General features: G+C 45.8%; 1 protein-coding gene across 1 annotated transcript; it reads left to right on the top strand.

Annotated features, from left to right (window-relative positions):
* The first annotated feature begins 1,010 nt into the window (after nucleotides 1-1,010).
* TM4SF4 (transmembrane 4 L six family member 4) lies at nucleotides 1,011-15,042 on the top strand. The gene is made up of 5 exons (XM_001509636.4): nucleotides 1,011-1,468; nucleotides 3,500-3,589; nucleotides 7,226-7,365; nucleotides 12,337-12,526; nucleotides 14,773-15,042. The coding sequence occupies exons 1-5, from the start codon at nucleotides 1,295-1,297 to the stop codon at nucleotides 14,788-14,790; spliced, it is 612 nt and encodes a 203-aa protein (XP_001509686.1). The 5' UTR covers nucleotides 1,011-1,294; the 3' UTR covers nucleotides 14,791-15,042.
* Nucleotides 15,043-17,539: the final 2,497 nt, after the last annotated feature.

Genomic DNA, 17,539 nt, shown 5'->3' with positions numbered 1-17,539 from the left:
GTTGCCTATCCACCTCCGTATCAAACAAAAACTCCTCACCACTGGCTTTAAAGCACTCATCGCCTCACCCCCTCCTACCTCACCTCGCTTATCTCCTTCTACAACGCAGCCCACATACTTTGCTCCTCTGGTACTAACCTTCTCACTATGCCTCAATCTCGCCTGTCTCACCACCAACCTCTGGCCCATATTCTGCCTCTAGCCTGGAACGCTCTCCCTCCTCAAATCCACAAGCCAATTACTCTCCCCACACCTTCAAAGGCTTACTGAAGGCACATCTCCTCCAAGAGGTCTTCCAAGACTAAGCCCCACTTTTCCTCATCTCCCACTCCCTTCTGCTTTAGCTGACTTGCTCCCTTTGCTCTTCCCTCTTCTCCCAGTCCCACAGCACTTATGGATATATCTGTCATTTTATTTATTTATATTGATGCCTGTCTCTGCCCCCCTCTAGACTGTGAGCTCATTGTGGACCAGGATTGTCAGTCCTTATTGTTGTATTGTACTCTCCCAAGAGCTTAGTCAGTGCTCTACACATAGTAAGTGTTTAACAAATACCAACATTATTATTATTATTACAGTGTTCTACACACAGTTAGTGCTTAATACATATGACTGAATGAAAAAGAGGGACAATTTGATTGCATAATAGCCGGGGAAGTTCCGTTTAGGTTGGACAGGTATGTGGTGCTTTGAAAATGCTAGCTAAGCCAACCAAAGTCCTCCCCCTCCACTTCCTGAATACACACACACACACACACGTCCTCACACACGTCCTCACATATGCCACACACACACACACACGTCCTCACACACGTCCTCATATATGCACATGCACACAGACTGACACACATACAGACATGCCCACCCCTCCCCCCCACACACACACAGAGTTCTTTCCAGCCCCACACTTTGTTTCTAGCCACCTAAGGGCCTCCTCCAGATGGGTAGAACATTAACAGAGGTCATCGGTCTCCATGACAAAACAATCCTTCCAACGTAATCTATTTATGGTGATCAGAAAATGACAGGTCTTCTAGGCAACGCATATAAATGGCACAGTTGGCTTAAGGTTCGCCCGAGAGGCTGAAAAAGAGTACGGGCTGCAGGCAGCCCACCGCCTTTTCTCCAACGCCCACCTTAAAGGAACCCAGGATTGGACTGGGGGAAACAGCTCTCAAGAGCTCCAGTTTAGAGGTCCCGAAGGAGACGGGGAGAGAGGGGAGAAGAAGGAGCTCAAGGAAAAGGAGGACGAGGAGGGGGCACTATTAAAAGCAGGCAATTTTGTCTCAGCAGTATGTGCACTGGGAGCTGCGCTAGGTGCCTGGGGGTGACCCTGATCCCTCTAGCTGTACTTGGGGCCTTGGCAAACATCCTGCTGTTTTTCCCCGGAGGGAAGGTCATTGACGACAAAGAAAACCTCTCAGAAGAGGTCTGGTACTTTGCCGGAATCCTGGGATGCGGCGTCTTGGTGAGTAGGACCTGCTTGACTTCCTGTGGTCGGGGCTTCACCTTTCATCCTCTGGAACACTTGGGATGGGGGAGAGTGACCTCGGTAGCCTGGTTTGGCCAGGATGTCCCGTTGGGTCTGAGACACATTTGGTGGATGCAGGGTCTAGGTGGTTTGGGGGTTGTGTTGTATTTGGTAATGTGCTCGGTACGTGGCAGGAATCATTGGCAACGTGAAAAGCCGGTGGCTTAAATCTGTTGGGATCACAGCATCTTCCCCAGTATTTAAGCACTTTCAGAGTGCCTTCTCTGTGCAGATCCTTAGACTATGCACCTACTCTGTGCAGAGTACTGGACGTTCACCTGCAATTTGGAGAGCCCTGGGCTGGGCTCCTACTGTGTGCAGAGCACTGGATTGTGCACCTACTGTGTGCAGAACACTGAGCCGGGTACCTTCTGTACAGACTGGGCACATACCCTGAGCAAAGCCCTATATAGAGCACTGTCCTGAATGCTTACTGTGTTCAGAGAACTATACTCAGAGCTGGGGACCATACAATAAAAATAGAAGACAGGGTCCCGGCTCTTAAGGAACTCATGTCTATATGAGGATAAAAATAGGCAAACCTCATTTTATTCATTGTTATTTAAATTGACCTCTGCTTTGTATTGCCAGTTTTAGTTAGCCTTAATAGATGATAATTAACCTAAACTAAAGGGAGGCATAGTAAAGTGAAAGCTACTCTTCATCTCCCCTGGAAAAGTAATCATTGTGATGAGTGGAGAGAATAATGAAAAATAAAGGTGAGGAAAAATGAAAAAAAGTCTCTCACCCCATTAATAGTAATAGTAGTAATAGCAGAAGTGATAGCGGTAGTAGAAGTAGAAATGGTTTCTATTAAGCGCCTACTTTATGCAGAGTACAATACTAACTGCTGGGAAAAATTCAGAGGTGAAAGTGAGACTCACAATCTGAAGAATAATAAGAGAGGGTATAGACAACAGACAATTATGAAGGGATGTAACAATAACAACATAAAAACATTTAAAAACACAAGGACAATGATATGTACTCCAAAAGGGAAAAGGCAATGCCCCTCCCAGATGCAGGAGGAGGGGTTGCAGAGGGTGTTGGGGGTGGTCCTGCCAGAGGTTGGTGAGGGGGCTCACGCTGATGCTACATCATAGAGATTACTTAAAATTTGCTTCTGGAATCTCCCTCCCAAGCAATTGCCCTTCCCATTAACACCTCTGGAGCACAACTCCAGTTGAGGCTGTAGATGAGACAAAATGAAGAGGTGCCACCTCACTCTTCCTCCCCGGGGCTAACAAAGCCTGGATTTTTTTGCCCTCGTCAGCCCTGGCCCAGCCCATCAGCTTTTCTGAACAAAACAACTCTAGAAGCATCAGGGTCTAAGATCCTGCGAAATTACATTCTGCAGGCATTAAAATTCAATTGAGTTTAAGAAATCAAATGATGCTAGGCAGAAAGTCAGGCAAATGCACAAACAGGCTGATCAGACCTGCTTGCCCGTCTTCAGGGCATGAAGGAACCAGCCAGGCTGGCTGTCTGGCAGAAGGATGGACAGTCAGTCAATCAGACAGACGGATAGTGGGTCAGTCAATCTGACAGATAGACGATCAGTCAGGCAGAAGGTGGGTCAGTCCATTCATTCAGTCATATTTATTGAGCGTTTACTGTCAATCAGGTGGATGTCAATCAGATAGATGGACAGTCATTCAGTTAATCAGACAGATGGACAGTCAGACACAGGGACAGTCAGACAGAGGGACAATCAATCAATAAGGCAGATGGACAGTTAGTTGATCAAGCAGCCAGACAGCAGAGGGACAGTCAGACAGAGGGACAATCAGTCAATAAGACAGGCGGACAGTTAGTCAGCCAGACAGAGGGACAGTCAGTCAATCAGGCAGGTGAACCACCTGTCGATCAGCACAGTGGTCGGTCACACCGTTGGACAAACTGCCGAGGGGAGGAGCTGGCTTTTCCCTACCCCGCCTCACTGTTCTCCGACGTCTCCGCTGTTGGCAGATGATCTTTCCCGTGCTGGTATTCCGGGGTCTGAAGAACAATGATTGCTGTGGCTGCTGTGGCAACCGGGGCTGCGGAAAGAGGTTTGCGGTAAGTGGAGAGCCGTTTCTGGTCATCGCCAGAGCATCTGATGCAGAGTCAGTTTTATTTCGACAGATCCAGACACGCCAGTAAGCCATTGCTTCCAGGACAGTCTCTGACCTTCCCTTCCCTGGCCTGAGCCGAGACCACCTGCCCCACTCTCTCAGTCCTTATTCTGCCAATACTGACCTGTCCCTCCATTCAGCATCCAGAGCATCAATTCTTTTTTTTATATTTGTTAAACACTTACTATGTGCCCTACACTGTACTAAGCACTGGGGTAGATACAAGTGAATCAGGTTGGACATAGTCCCTGTTCCACATGGGACTCACATTTTTAATCCCCATTTTACACATGAGGTAACTGAGGCACAGAGAAGTTAAGTGATTTTCCCAAGGTCACAAAGAAGACAAGTGATGGAACTGAGATTAGAACCCAGGTCCTTCTTGACTCCCAGGCCTTGCTCTATCCACTAGGCCATGCTGCTTCTCAACTCACGTAAGTAGTAGTAGTAATAATAATAATGGTATTTGTTAAGCACTTACTATGTGCTAAGCCCTGGGGTAGATCCAAGGTAATCAGGTTGTCCCACATGGGGCTCGCTGTCTTTATCCCCATTTTACAGATGAGGTAACTGAGGCACAGAGAAGTGAAGTGGCTTCCCCAAGGCCACACAGCAGACAAGAGGCGGAGCCTGGGTTAGAACCCACAACCTCTGACTCCCAAGCCTGTGCTCTTTCCACTAAGACACACTGTGGCTTCAGAGTAGTATTAATTTTAGTAATAATGATAGTTACTGAGCTCTTAGTCGGTATAGTACACTGTATTAAGCACCTAGGAAAGTCCTCTAGAAACGACAACAAATCAGTCAGCACAGAGCATGGTACTAAGCACTGGAAGAGTACAATACAACAGAGTTGGTAGATACATTCCTTGCCCCCAAAAAGTTTACACTCTAATAGTGGAGACAGACACAAGAGCAATAATGGTTTTAATAGTGATTATAATGAAGGTGTTTGTTAAGTGTTTCCTACCTTGGCAAGCACTCTTCTAAGCACTGGGGTAGATACCAGCTAATCCGGTTGGGCACAGTCCCCATTTTACATGGGGCTCCCGGTCTTAATCCCCACTTTACAGGTGATGAACCTGAAGCACAGAGAAGTTAAGTGATTTGTCCACAGTCACACAGCAGACAAGCTCCCAGGCCCCTGATCTAACCACTAGGCCATGCTGCTGAGTTCACCGTACTGAGCTCTCGAGAAGTGCGAAACAAGCAAGCGACACATTCCCTGCCCACAAGAAACTTGCAGTCCAACTGGAGAGACAGACATAAGAGTATTTCCAGAGTAATCAAAATAAGTAATTGAATGTGTTAGTGAATAAACCTATATATATTAGTAGGTGGGTATAACTAAATATGTAAGAGTTAGGACTGGCCTATGAGTTTATGCGACCTGGGATGCTGGGAATTGATAGGGAAAGGCAGAATAGAGAAGGTAGGCTCTCGGGAGGGATTTGAATAATGGCCCTGTTCTGTCTGATGTGGGGAGGGAGGGAGAGCCAGGCTGAGGGAGCAGAGTACAAGGACAGAAGTGGGAAAGTTGAGAGCGAGTGACAAGTAGAGGTAGATTAGTTGGATCCAAAGGAAGAACAAAGATTAGATAAAGTCGAGCGAATAGGCCAGGCTCAGTCAATCGATCGTATTTATTCATTCAGTCAGTCATATTTATTGAGCGCTCACTGTGTGCAAAGCACTGTACTAAGCACTTGGAAAGTACAATTCGGCAACAAATAGAGACAATCCCTACCCAACAGTGGGTTCACAGTCTAGAAGAAGGGACAATTTATTGAGTGCTTACTATGTGTAGAGCACTGTATTGAACACTTGGGAGAGTACAATAGAGTTGATATAAGAAATACAATGTCTTCCCTCTGCTCTAACCTCCTGGAGGTGCCTGGATGGAGTCAGCAAAGAAACATTAATCTGTAGCCTGGTAGGATTGCCTCATCCACCAAAACAGGCATTTGGGGAGTTCCAGCTAATGTTTCCTGCTGGCCTCAGTTGCTGCAGGTTTGTTCCAGAGAAATCGCCAAAGAGGGCCAAAAACCTTCCTCAACCCCAGTATCTCTAAATTCAACCTCACTTTAGTTTCCAAAATTGGATTAAGATACTCGCTTTTCCCTCCATCATGAAAGAACCAACTCTAAAAACAAATGGGGAAGATAAGACTGGTGAAATCTCAATATTCATTCATTCAATAGTACTCATTGAGCGCTTACTATGTGCAGAGCACTGTACTAAGCGCTTGGAATGGACAAATCGGTAACAGATAGAGACAGTCCCTGCCCTTTGACGGGCTTACAGTCTAATCGGGGGATATAAAAGAGATCGTAGGGTCCTGAAAAATGTGTGCTGGTAAACGGTCGAACTAGGGTATTAAGTCTCTGCTCAGGGAAACTCTACTTTATTTTCACACCCTGGATTCTTGTTTCAGTGTGTGAATGATTTATTTTGCCCTCTTGTGAGATTATTCAGCTCCTTCTAGGTGAATCAGAGAGAAATGCCTCAAATGAATGTGACCGAAGCTGTTTGGGGAATAACTGTGCTTGAAATATGTGTTGAAATATTTCTTACTGGGTGAGTGGAAGTTGCCTGTGATGTCCCAGCAGAAGGGAATTGCGTGACTAGTTCTTTTAGTGGCAATTTTGGGGATTGGCTGAAATCTATTCAAGGGAGCCAATGCAAAGAGAGAATTTGGGTTGGGGAACTGCATCGTTGTGTATCACTTCCCAGTTGGTCAAGAGTCCACAAGATCCGCAGGTCTTGTGGGCTGGATGTCTGTGTCGCCCCCCTTCCCTCCAAAGATGGCCTGGTTCAACTCTACGTTCATCCTGAGCTATCAGGATGGGATCACGATGGGGTTGGAGACCCCGGAGTCCTTTTCTGTCACCAGATGGACTTGCTGATGTAATGTCTCTTCAAAGGAGGGGTTTTGAGGTGAGCTGGTAGCCCAAGCACTCCTCCTGACCTGTGCATTCTTCCCATACATTTATTTGGCACTGTTAGGTTTGGTCCATGCAGATTTGGAGTGAAAATATCCTCACCAAAAAGATACTTGTCTCATGGAGACTCCACCTGTTTGGGCTTGGGTTAATCCTTCTGGTGTGTTTGGAAAGAAAGACGTTCTTGCCATAACCTCACTTTTCCCTGTGGGAAGCCTTGGTTTTCATGCACACTAATAATGCTCTTGTCTTTGGGGCCTACTCTGTAAGGTCTGAGAGACACAGCATCAGATACTGATGTATTGCTTATTGACGTCCCCCCCAAACCAAGGAAACAACACACAGGAATCACCCTCCCCAGATCTGTTTGCATGAATAATGGGCACATATAGTTCTGAACTGAGCCTCCAGAAATTTCTCAGCTGAGAAGGGCCTTCTACAGTGATGCTCCTGGAAAACACCTCCTTGCCAAATGGTTATCTTCAACTTGGGTTGGCCATGTTTACTTAAGATGGTACAGTTTTACTGCACCAGAAAGGAGCTAGAAGTAGCTTGTTTTATTGCTTGCTCTGTGTTTATTTTTGTTTTCTCTCTTTCTGGGCCTCTTTGTCTCTCTCCATCTCTCTCCCTCATTCTTTTAGATGTTTTCGTCCATAATATTCGCTGGAATTGGAGTCCTTGGAGCCGGCTATGCATTTGCAGTGTCAGTGGTGTCCATCAACAGGGGTCCAAAATGCATGACAAACACAAATAATACGTGGAACTATCCCTTCTTGCACGGGTAAGAGGAAGACCATAGAGTGCCTGGGAAGCATGGAAGCTGCAGGCAACAATATAATAATAATAATAATGATGTTGGTATTTGTTAAACGCTTATTATGTACCAAGCACTGTTGTAATCACTGGGGTAGATACAAGGTAATCAAGTTGTCCCTCGTGGGCCTCACAGTCTTAATCCCCATTTTACAGATAAGGGAACTGAGGCACAGAGAAGTTAAGTGATCTGCCCAAAGTTACGTAGCTGACATGAGAGGGATCTGGGATTAGAACCTATGACCTCTGACTCCCAAACCCGGACTCTTAACCACTAAACCACGCTTCTTCTCAATATGTTCGCCCGGATGGAGCCCATTATCCCTTATATCACAGCCATTCCCTGGCAACCAAGGCCAGCTGGTTTAGACTGAATTATAACGCTCCTCACCCCCCTAGATACTTTTCTTTTTTTGTGGTATTTGGTAAGCACTTATTACGTGCCAGATGTTGTACTAAGTGCTGGGCTAGACACAAGCTAATCAGGCTGGACCCGGTCCATGACCGTCATGGGGCTCAGAGTCTTAATGCCCACTTTACATATGTGATAACCGAGGCACGGAGAAACAAAGTGACTTGCCCAAGGTCACACAGCAGAGGCGGAGCTGAAATTTGAACCCAGATCTTTCTGTCTCCCAGGTCCGTGCTCTATCCACTAGGTCATGCTGCTTCTAGGGTAGACCTCTTTTTGGGAATAGGCTGCTAGCTGAAGCCAGCAGACACCCCCAAGGCTGCTCTCGGGGAGGGTGCCCATCTCTGTGTCTGCACAGGCCTCCAACTGCCTCTTCAGAGATCCTTACCCCAGCAGAGGGGCTGCCAGGGTCCACTAAAGCCTTGGACTTTTTGATGATGATGATGATGTTCTAATCTCTGGGGTAGGCACAAGCTAATTGGGTTGGACACGGTCCCTGTCCCACGTGGGGCTCAAGTCTTAATTCCCATTTTATAGATGAGGAAACCGAGGTCACGCAGCAGACAAGAGGAGGAACCAGGATTAGAACCCAGGTCCTTCTGACTCACAATTCCATGCTTTATTCACTAGACCATGATGCTTCCAATGTTGCTTTCTGGAACTTCCACTGACCCCACAGCAAGAGAGAGGTGGTTGGCATGCACAATGCTGCCAAAACTGAGGATCCACCGCCTTGGTCTTTCCAGTCCCACCCGCCTCTCTTAGGTGAACCTCACTGCCAATGATGTTGGGAGTGGAGGACAGCTCTATATACCTAGTCTCCTTAGATTTCTTTTGGAGAAGCAGAATGGCCTAATGGATAGAGCACGGGCCTGGGAGTCGGAAGGTCCCGGGTTCTAATCCCAGCTCTGCCACTTGTCTGCTGTGGGACCTTGGGTAAGTCACTTCACTTCTCTGGACCTCACTTACCTCTTCTGTAAAATAGAGATTGTGAGCCCTATGTGGGACTGTAACTGGGTCCAGGCTGATTAGCTTTTATCTACCCCAGTGCACAGCTTGGCACGGAGTAAGTACTTAATGAGTGTCGTAATTTTTATTATCATTATTATTACAATGTGATTAAGAGCATGTGCCCCATGTGGGACAGGAACTGTGTCCAACCTGATTAATTTGTAACTACCCCAATTCTTAGAACAGTGCCAGGCACAAAGTAAATGTAAGTAAGCACCATCATTATTATTAGTCTCATTATTAAGAGATGAGAGTTAGGAGAGACTGCTAACTGGGGAGAAATCCATGGTCCCCACAGCAAAAAGAAATTTATCCATGGGTAGTCCTTGGCCCCCAAAAGTTAACCCAGCACAGGGAACTGTGCTTCATTCCTCCTGCTACACAAGGGCAAAGGCACACTGGGTCCACAGAGTCATACTTCCTCCTGGAAGTCATCTGTTTCCCACTGCACATTAGGAAAACAAGCGTTTCAGGATGAAGAATGTTTTGCAATTGATCGGAGTCCCTGGAACCCTTCCACTGCCCACACTCAAGATTAGCTGACACTCCTTTGCCAACTGGAAGCAACACACATATATCATGAAATGTCACGTGGGAAACACACCCGGAAAAGGTCTTCACAGAGGTCTGCAGAAGCCAGGGTGACTCTCCAGCAGGGGAACCCCTGCCTTTCTCGAGAGCTGCCATGTTCGAGCTGTCGCGTTCACCTTCCGGTTCCCTCCATACACTGGGTTTGCTCCCAAGCTGTGAGTTTCAGTGGCAGAAGTCTATGCAGAGGATAGCTTGGAAAGTAAAATGAAATGTAGGATGTGAAAGCATCTGGTCTGGGGGCAGCCTGTCCCTTCTTTTTTTTTAATGGTATTTATTAAGTGCTTACTATGTGCCAAGTACTGTCCTAAGCCCTGGAATAGATACAAGTTAATAAGGACGGACACAGTCCCTGTCCCACATAGGACTCACACTCTAAGTAGGAGGAAGAACAGGAGAACTGAGGCTCCTAAAAGTGAAGTGATTTGCCTAAGGTCATACAGCAAGGAATTGGCAAAACTGGGATTAGAATCCAGGTCCTTTAACTCCCAGGCCCATGATCTTTCCTCTAGGTCATGCCACTTTTCCCTTACCCACTATAAAGGTGGTACTGGATACTTGATTTTCAGTTTCCAGCCTCCCAACTTTCCCCAACTCCTGCTATTGAGTTCTGTGACTTGGATGCTGTGCCACAGTTCACAGAGTTGTGCAAGTGGGAGAACAGATATCCCTCCCAAAGAAATACTCTAGGATCTATAAATTGTATCTTATAAATTATCTATGAATATTAATGTCTGTCTCTCCTTCTAGACTATAAGCTCATTGTGGGCAGGGAATATATCTTCTAACTCTGTCTCCTAAACTCTTAAAACAGTGCACTGCACCCAATAAATGCTCAGTAAATACCACTGATGATAATCATTATCATCATCTAAATTTGGCACGCATGCCATCAAAAATGACACATGTGACATTATCATGCTATGGCGCCTGCCAGATGTAACATACGTGAGGTCACGTGCATCGGTTTGTGTGATATCCCCTAAGGCCGTGACCAATTCCGTGTATCAGTAGAGAAGAGGGAACAGATCATAAGTGAAGCAGCATGGTGTAGTGGAGAGAGCACGGGCCTGGGAGTCAGAAGGTCATGGGTTCTAATCCTGGCTCCCCCACTTGTCTGCTGTGTGACCTTGGGCAAGTCACTTCACTTCTCTGTGCCTCAGTGACCTCATCTGTAAAATGGGGATTGAGACTGTGAGCCCCATGTGGGACAGGAACTGTGTCCAACCCCATTTGCTTGTATCCACTTAGTACAGTGCCTAGTAAGTGCTTAACAAATAAGATAGCTATTATTATTATCATCCGAAAATTGGACCCTCCGGTATAAAACTGGAAAAACGTCCACCACAAGCCCACGTTTGGACTCTGGGGCTTCTAAGTCCCAGAGATGTTGGTCCCTCAGGGATAAGCATGTTGAGTTGGGCAGCGCTGGATCTGCTGAGCAGTGCCAGGCCTGGGCCTGAGATGAGCTGGGTGGCACTGGCTGCCAGGCCTGGGCTTGAGATGAGCTGGGTGGCACTGGCCAGTGGGAAGCTTTGAAGAGGCTCCAGGTCAGCGTGGCTGGGAGGAGAAGTCACGGCCAGACTGCTCGGGGGGAGGTGCTTGCGAGGGGAAAACAAAATTTGGCAAAGTTCTGTCACTGAATTGTAAATTCCAAGCACTTAGTACAGTGCTCTGCACTTAGTAAGCGCTCAATGAATACTCTTGAATGAAAAGGAGGGTGGCACAGCAGCCTAAATTGGTGGACCAAGGCTTAAACCTCTGAAATTTGTGCATAATCCACCCTGTTTCCACCAAATAATAATAATGTCTGGTAGTTGGTAAGTACATACTATGTGTCAAGCACTGATCTAAGCGCTGGGGTAGATACAAAAACAGTCAGTCAGTCAATCATATTTATTGAGTGCTGACTGTATGTAGAGCACTGTACTAAGCACTTGGGAGAGTACAATATCTCAATAAAACAGACACAGTCCCTGCCCGCAACAAGCTTACAGTCTAGAGGACGAGCTTACACTTACATCTGGACTATGACCAATGTGATGATCTTATATCTTATTTAGTTCTTAATACAGCATCTGGCACATAGTAAGCACTCCACAAAAGTACCGTGAAATGATCAGGTTGGACTCAGTTCCACGTGAGGCTCACAGACTAAGTAGGAGGGAGAACAGCTGGTGAATCCCCATTTTATAGAGGGGATCACTGAGGATTAATTGAGGAAACTGCAATAAAGAAAAGTTATGGGACAGCTTCATGCAACAGGCATGCCGCAGAGAGGGGATTAGAACCCCAGTCCTCTGACTCCCAGGCCCCTGCTCTTTCCACTGGGCCACACAGCTTCTCAGTTAACGGGATGTCACTAAAATGAGGCGTGAGGAGTGGGACTAAGCTGCACTGTTGCTAGACGAGCCCTATTTTGTAAGGCTGCTGAACCACAATCCCGGCTCGGCCATTTGTCAGCTGTGTGACGCTGGGCAAGTCACTTAATTTCTCGGTGCCTCAGTTACCTCATCTGTAAAATGGGGATGAAGACTGTGAGCCCCACGTGGGACAACCTAATTCCCTTCTATCTCCCCCAGCGCTTAGAACAGTGCTCGGCACATAGTAAGCACTTAACAAATACCATCATTATTATTAAATTCTCTGAAGGTTTTTTATTTAATTTTTTTTGCGGTAGTTTGTAGGACAGTTGGACAAGATTCATCACCCAAAAAGAACTGTGTTGACTGCTTTTCCCTGTTGCGTTCTTTTGTTAGATTCTTTCTAAGCTCATTATGGGCAGGGAGTGTGTTGGTTAATTCTGTTGTACACTCCCAAGTGCTTAGTAAAGTCTTCCGCATGTAGTAAGTGCTCAATAAATACCATTGATTGATTGGTTGATTTATTGGTTCTAATGTTTCTGCCTCCCCTCCTCCCCCTCTGCAGGAATTACCTCAGTGATCGTAGCCTATGGGACTTGTGCCTAAGCCCTAAAAACATAGTTCCCTGGAATCTAGGCCTGTTCTCCTCACTGCTGATCATCAGTGCCATCCAGATGGTTCTTTGTGCCATCCAGGTGATCAATGGTATCTTTGGCACCCTCTGTGGAGATTGCCAGTGCTGTGGCTGCTGTGGGGTAAGTAAAGTCACCAACATCATGATAGAGCACGGGCCTGGGAGTTAGAAGTTTGTGGGTTCTAATCCCGACCTTTGACACTTGTCTGCTACGTGATCTTGGGCAAGTTACTTCGCTCCTCTGGGCTTCAGTTACCTCATCTGGAAAATGGGGATCGAGCCTGTGAGCCCCATGAGGGACAGGGACCGTGCCCAACTCGATTTGCTTGTATCCACCCCAGTGCTTAGTACAGTGCCTGGCACATAGTAAGCATTTAACAAATACCATAATTATTATCATTATTTAGAGCAGGGGTGGGGCACTACAATTTCCATCAATTAACCAACCAATTAATGCTATTCATTGAGCACTTCCTTTATGCAGAGCATTGCACTAGGCACTCTTCTAATAATGTTGGTATTTGTTAAGCGCTTACTATGTGCAGAGCACTGTTCTAAGCACTGGGGTAAACACAGGGTAATCAGATTGTCCCACATGAGGCTCACAGTCTTAATTCCCATTTTACAGATGAGGGAACTGAGGCACAGAGAAGTTAAGTGACTTGCCCACAGTCACACAGCTGACAAGTAGTGGCCTAGCAGCCTTTCAGTCATTTAATAATGGGCAGAGTCCACTTGGATTCAAGACTGTTTATTCAAGACTGCCCTCGCACCTGGCCTTTGGATACACTTTGGACTGTAAGCTCATTGTGGGCAGAGAATGTGTTTGTTTACTGTTCTATTATACTCTCCCAAGTGCTTAGTACATGCTCTCTGCACACAGCAAGCACTCAATAAATGTGATTGAATGAAAGAATGAATGAATAAATGAGCACTCTAACAGATTGAATATACTCATCTCCAAAGTGCAATCGAGGCCATTTGGATGCCATTGTCTGGATAAATACTTTTCCTCATCATTTCTAGACAGCTCAGGATGTCTTCTCATAATATCTCCATGAGGTAGAATTCCTCTGTTTTATGTCTCTCGTGAGGAGAAAACCCTGAAACAGTCTAGTGGGGGAGTTTTTCTAGTCATGTCTAATGCAGTCGAGTCATCTTCAACTCATAGAGACTCCATGGACACATCTCTCCTAGAATGCCCCACCTCTGTCTGCAATCGTTTTGGTAGAGTATCCAAAGAGTTTTCTTGGTAAAAATTTGGGAGTGGTTTACCACTGCCTTCTTCAGCACAGTAAACTCGAGTCTCTGCCTGCGACTCTCTCCCAAACCACTGCTGCCCAGCACAGGGGAGTTTTGACTTGTAGCAGATTGCCTTCCACTGGCTAGCCACTGCCTAAGCTAGGAATGGAATGGACATTCCATTCTGCTTGACTCTCCCTCCCATAGCCAAGACTGGTAGAGTACTGGAAATTCTCCAGATTGGTCCTGAGACCTTTAAAAAAATATAGGTTCTCTGAGTGCTTTAGACCACTACCTACCTGGAAGCAGAGGGATGGACCAGATTCATTCATTCATTCATCCAAAGGTATTTATTGAACACTTACTATGTGCAGAGCACTGTACTAAGTGCTAGGAATATACAATTCGGCAACAGATAGAGACAATCCCTGCCCAATGACGGGCTTACAGTCTAATTGACCTCTTGAGGGTCCTTCCAACTCTAGAATTCTCTGGAGCAGAATATAAAATGGAAAAACATTTCTCTTCCTTTCAATCAATCAATCAATCATATTTCTTGAGAACTGACTGTGTGCAAAGTACTGTATTAAGTGTTTGGGAGAGTACACAATGATAAGGCTGGTAAACAAGTTCCCTACCCACATGAGCTTACAGTCAATAAGAGGAGATAGACATTAATAGAAATAAATGAAATATAGATATAGACATTAGTTCTATGGGGCTGAGGGAGAAGTGAATAAAGGGAGCAAAATCAAATGCAGACTCACTGACTCCCCCTTGGCTTCTTCAATGGAGACTGGAAAGGAGCGAAGAGGACTGTGAGATCCTTCTAAGCCGTTCCTGGTGACTCTGCCTGGCACTCTTAAACCCCAACTCAAAAAAATTTTTAAAAAACTTTCATTTATGAGGGCAGCCTTGCGGTAGTATTTATCAAATTCCTACTAAGTGCAGAGCATTGCATTGGACACTTGGGAGAGAATGATAAAAGATATGATTCTCTGCTCACAAGGAACTTACAGTCTAACGAAAGCAGGTGATTGGGTAGCCATGTGGAGGGCAAAATGTTTAAAAGAGAAAAGGAAAGATGAAAGCATCCATTGAGTAACTTTTCCTCTTCTTCCCTAGGGAGATGGACCAGTTTAACTCCGTGCTACTCCCAGTGTACAGAGGGGAAATCCAGGGAGATGCATATTTAAGTTTTGGGCTCAAATCCCTTCAGTCCCGCCCCATCAGTCCCCGACTATTTGTTGTTCTGTGCATCCATTATTCAAAGGACTGAAGTCTCCTGATTTTTTTTTATTTTAATCTCTCTGAAAAGCCCTGCTTGGATATCCTTCTATCAGAATTCATTTGGAAAATGGAGTGTACTTTTCATTAAAAATGTATTTGGGAAAACCCATTTTTCAGTCTACTGCTTGGGAAAACCATCACCCACTTTGTCCCATAAAAGAGGTTTTCGAATGGACGATTTCAAATCTATCTGTACGCACTGGGCAGCTTTTACAACTTCACATATTGTGTGTCTTTGGGGTTTGTTTCTTTGTAAATACAGATGCGTTTATCCATCTGGTGTTTTGGGTTTTTTTCAGGAAAAGGACGTATTTTTTTAGAAAAGCGCATAAGAAAACACTTTCTCATGAATCATTTTTGTTAGCAATTCTGTGAACGTTTCTGAGTATTCTTTTGGGCTCAGGATAACCAATTAGGTCTTCGTTCTGCTCCCACGGCTAATTCATTCTAAGGCCACAACCTTAGCCATTCCTATAAGTGACTCAGAAAATGCCAGTGAATCTAACAAGCAGCTGCTGTGAACAGGGCTGTCCAGGCTCTGAAATCCTTATTGGGAAATCCTGTGGGAGTTCCTGAGAGTTGAGGTGGGAGGTCTGGTTGAAGAGCAGAAGGTCCCCTATGTCCACAGGCCCTTCTCCGCTGATGTGACCGGCCCTGGACCCTGGGAGTTTTCCAGGAGCCCATGGGGCCAGTCTGACAGTGACACCACTCCAACCTTCCCAACCCATACTCCAAGATCGTTGCATGTCTCGAGAGTGAAAATCCCTTGGCATCTTGGAAAGCGAATGCAAAATATAAATCTTTGAGATTTTTGAGTCACACTCTCAAGTTTGGCAGCACGACTCAGTGAAAAGAGCAGGGGTCTGGGTGTCAGAAGACTTGAGTTCTGATCTTGGCTCTGCCAATTGCCTGCTGTGTGACCTAGGGCAAATCACTTAACTTCTCTGTGCCTCAGTTTCCTCACTTGTAAAATGGGGATTAAATACCTTCCTACTTAGACCATAAGCCCCATGTGGAAGCAGGGACTATTTAAAACCTGATTAACATGTATCTAATCTACCCCAGCACTTAGACCAGTGCTTGACAAATAGTAAGTATTAACAAATACTGGAATTATTATTAGTAGCAGTAGTAAAAATTATAATTTGCAATTGCACTCTGAGCTGTCTTAAAAGGGCTTAGAGTCCCTAAGACTCCGTGGAAACCCAGGATGGTGGTCCTGGCATCTACAGCTCTGCCACTTTGCCGATGTTAATCTAAATCTGTAAAAATCTACAATGTGATTCTAACAGGTTTTCTGGCAAGTTGTTACTCTCAAGGACAATCCATAAAATCAGACTCTGACCATGGTAGACCCAGGAGTGGCCTTCTTTATTCGGGTCCCTGCTCAGAGTTGATTTTCTTCTACCCGTCCTCCATCCACCACAACCTCTTTTCCCTGCAAGACCCAGGGTCTGCATTCTCTGACCCTCAACCTTCCCAAGGAAGCAGCATGGTGCAATGGATAGCGACCAGGCATGGGAGTCAAAAGGACCTGGGTTCTAATCCCGGCTCTGCCACTTGTCTTCTGTGTGACCTTGGGCAAGTCACTTCACTTCTCTGAACCTTGGTTCCCTCATTTGCAAAATGGAGATTGGGATCTTCCTGTTCTAGACTGCAAGCAGGGAATGTGTCAGTTAAATTGATATACTATGCTCTCCGAAGTGTTTAGTACAGTGGTCTGCACACAGTAAGTGCTCAATAAATACACTTGACTGACTGCCTGGCTGTGAGTCCCATCTGGCATAAGGATTGTGTCCCACCTGTTTATCTTGAATCTACTCCAGCAGTTAGTACAGGGCCTGGCACCTAATAAGCACTTAACAATGCCATAAAAAAAGAAATAAATGAACAAGAAAATAGCCAAGTCTTCACTCACCTGAAGCCAAGACTCCAGACACTGTGTTCTTCTAATAGAAAATGAATCTGGTGAAAATCCGGTTGTAGTCATGTGGCATCATAGGTGTAATTTGTTGCTCAGAGCATGGCGGACTATAAGCTCACTGTGGGCAAGGCATGTGTCTACCAACTCTATTGTATTCTTCTCTCCCAAGCACTTCATGCAGTGTTCTGCACAGAGTAAGCACTCTATAAATACATATGATTGATTGATTGGGGAAGACCTCCAGGGGAAGACTGTGCTGACGGGGGCCATGTCACTATTCTTACCATCCTCTTCTAGAAACTTTGACTGATAGTCGGCATCTCTGATGATTAGCCAGTGGAGACATCGCAGCGGGGAAGGGTTGGGGAGGAGTGAGAACGGAGGGCCGGGATTGCCCAAATCTCCAGTCACCAGCCATTGATCAGTTCCTCGATTTCTTATCCAAGTTCTGATAGAGAGAAGCTCAGCCAGGTCTATAATAATAATAATTGTGGTATTTGTTAAGTGTGTACTCTGTACCAATCATTGTACTAAGCGCTGGGGTGGACACAAGCAAATCAGGTTGGACATAGTCCCACCTAGGGCTCACAGTCTCAATCCCCATTTTACAGATGAGGTAACTGAGGCACAGAGAAGTGTAGTGACTTGACCAAGGTCACACAGCAGACAAGTGGCAGA

This window comes from Ornithorhynchus anatinus, chromosome 1 (genome assembly GCF_004115215.2).
Source record: "Ornithorhynchus anatinus isolate Pmale09 chromosome 1, mOrnAna1.pri.v4, whole genome shotgun sequence".
Lineage (NCBI taxonomy): Eukaryota > Metazoa > Chordata > Mammalia > Monotremata > Ornithorhynchidae > Ornithorhynchus > Ornithorhynchus anatinus.
Note: the sequence above shows the minus strand (reverse complement) of the source record. Positions and strands in the feature narration are given on the sequence as shown.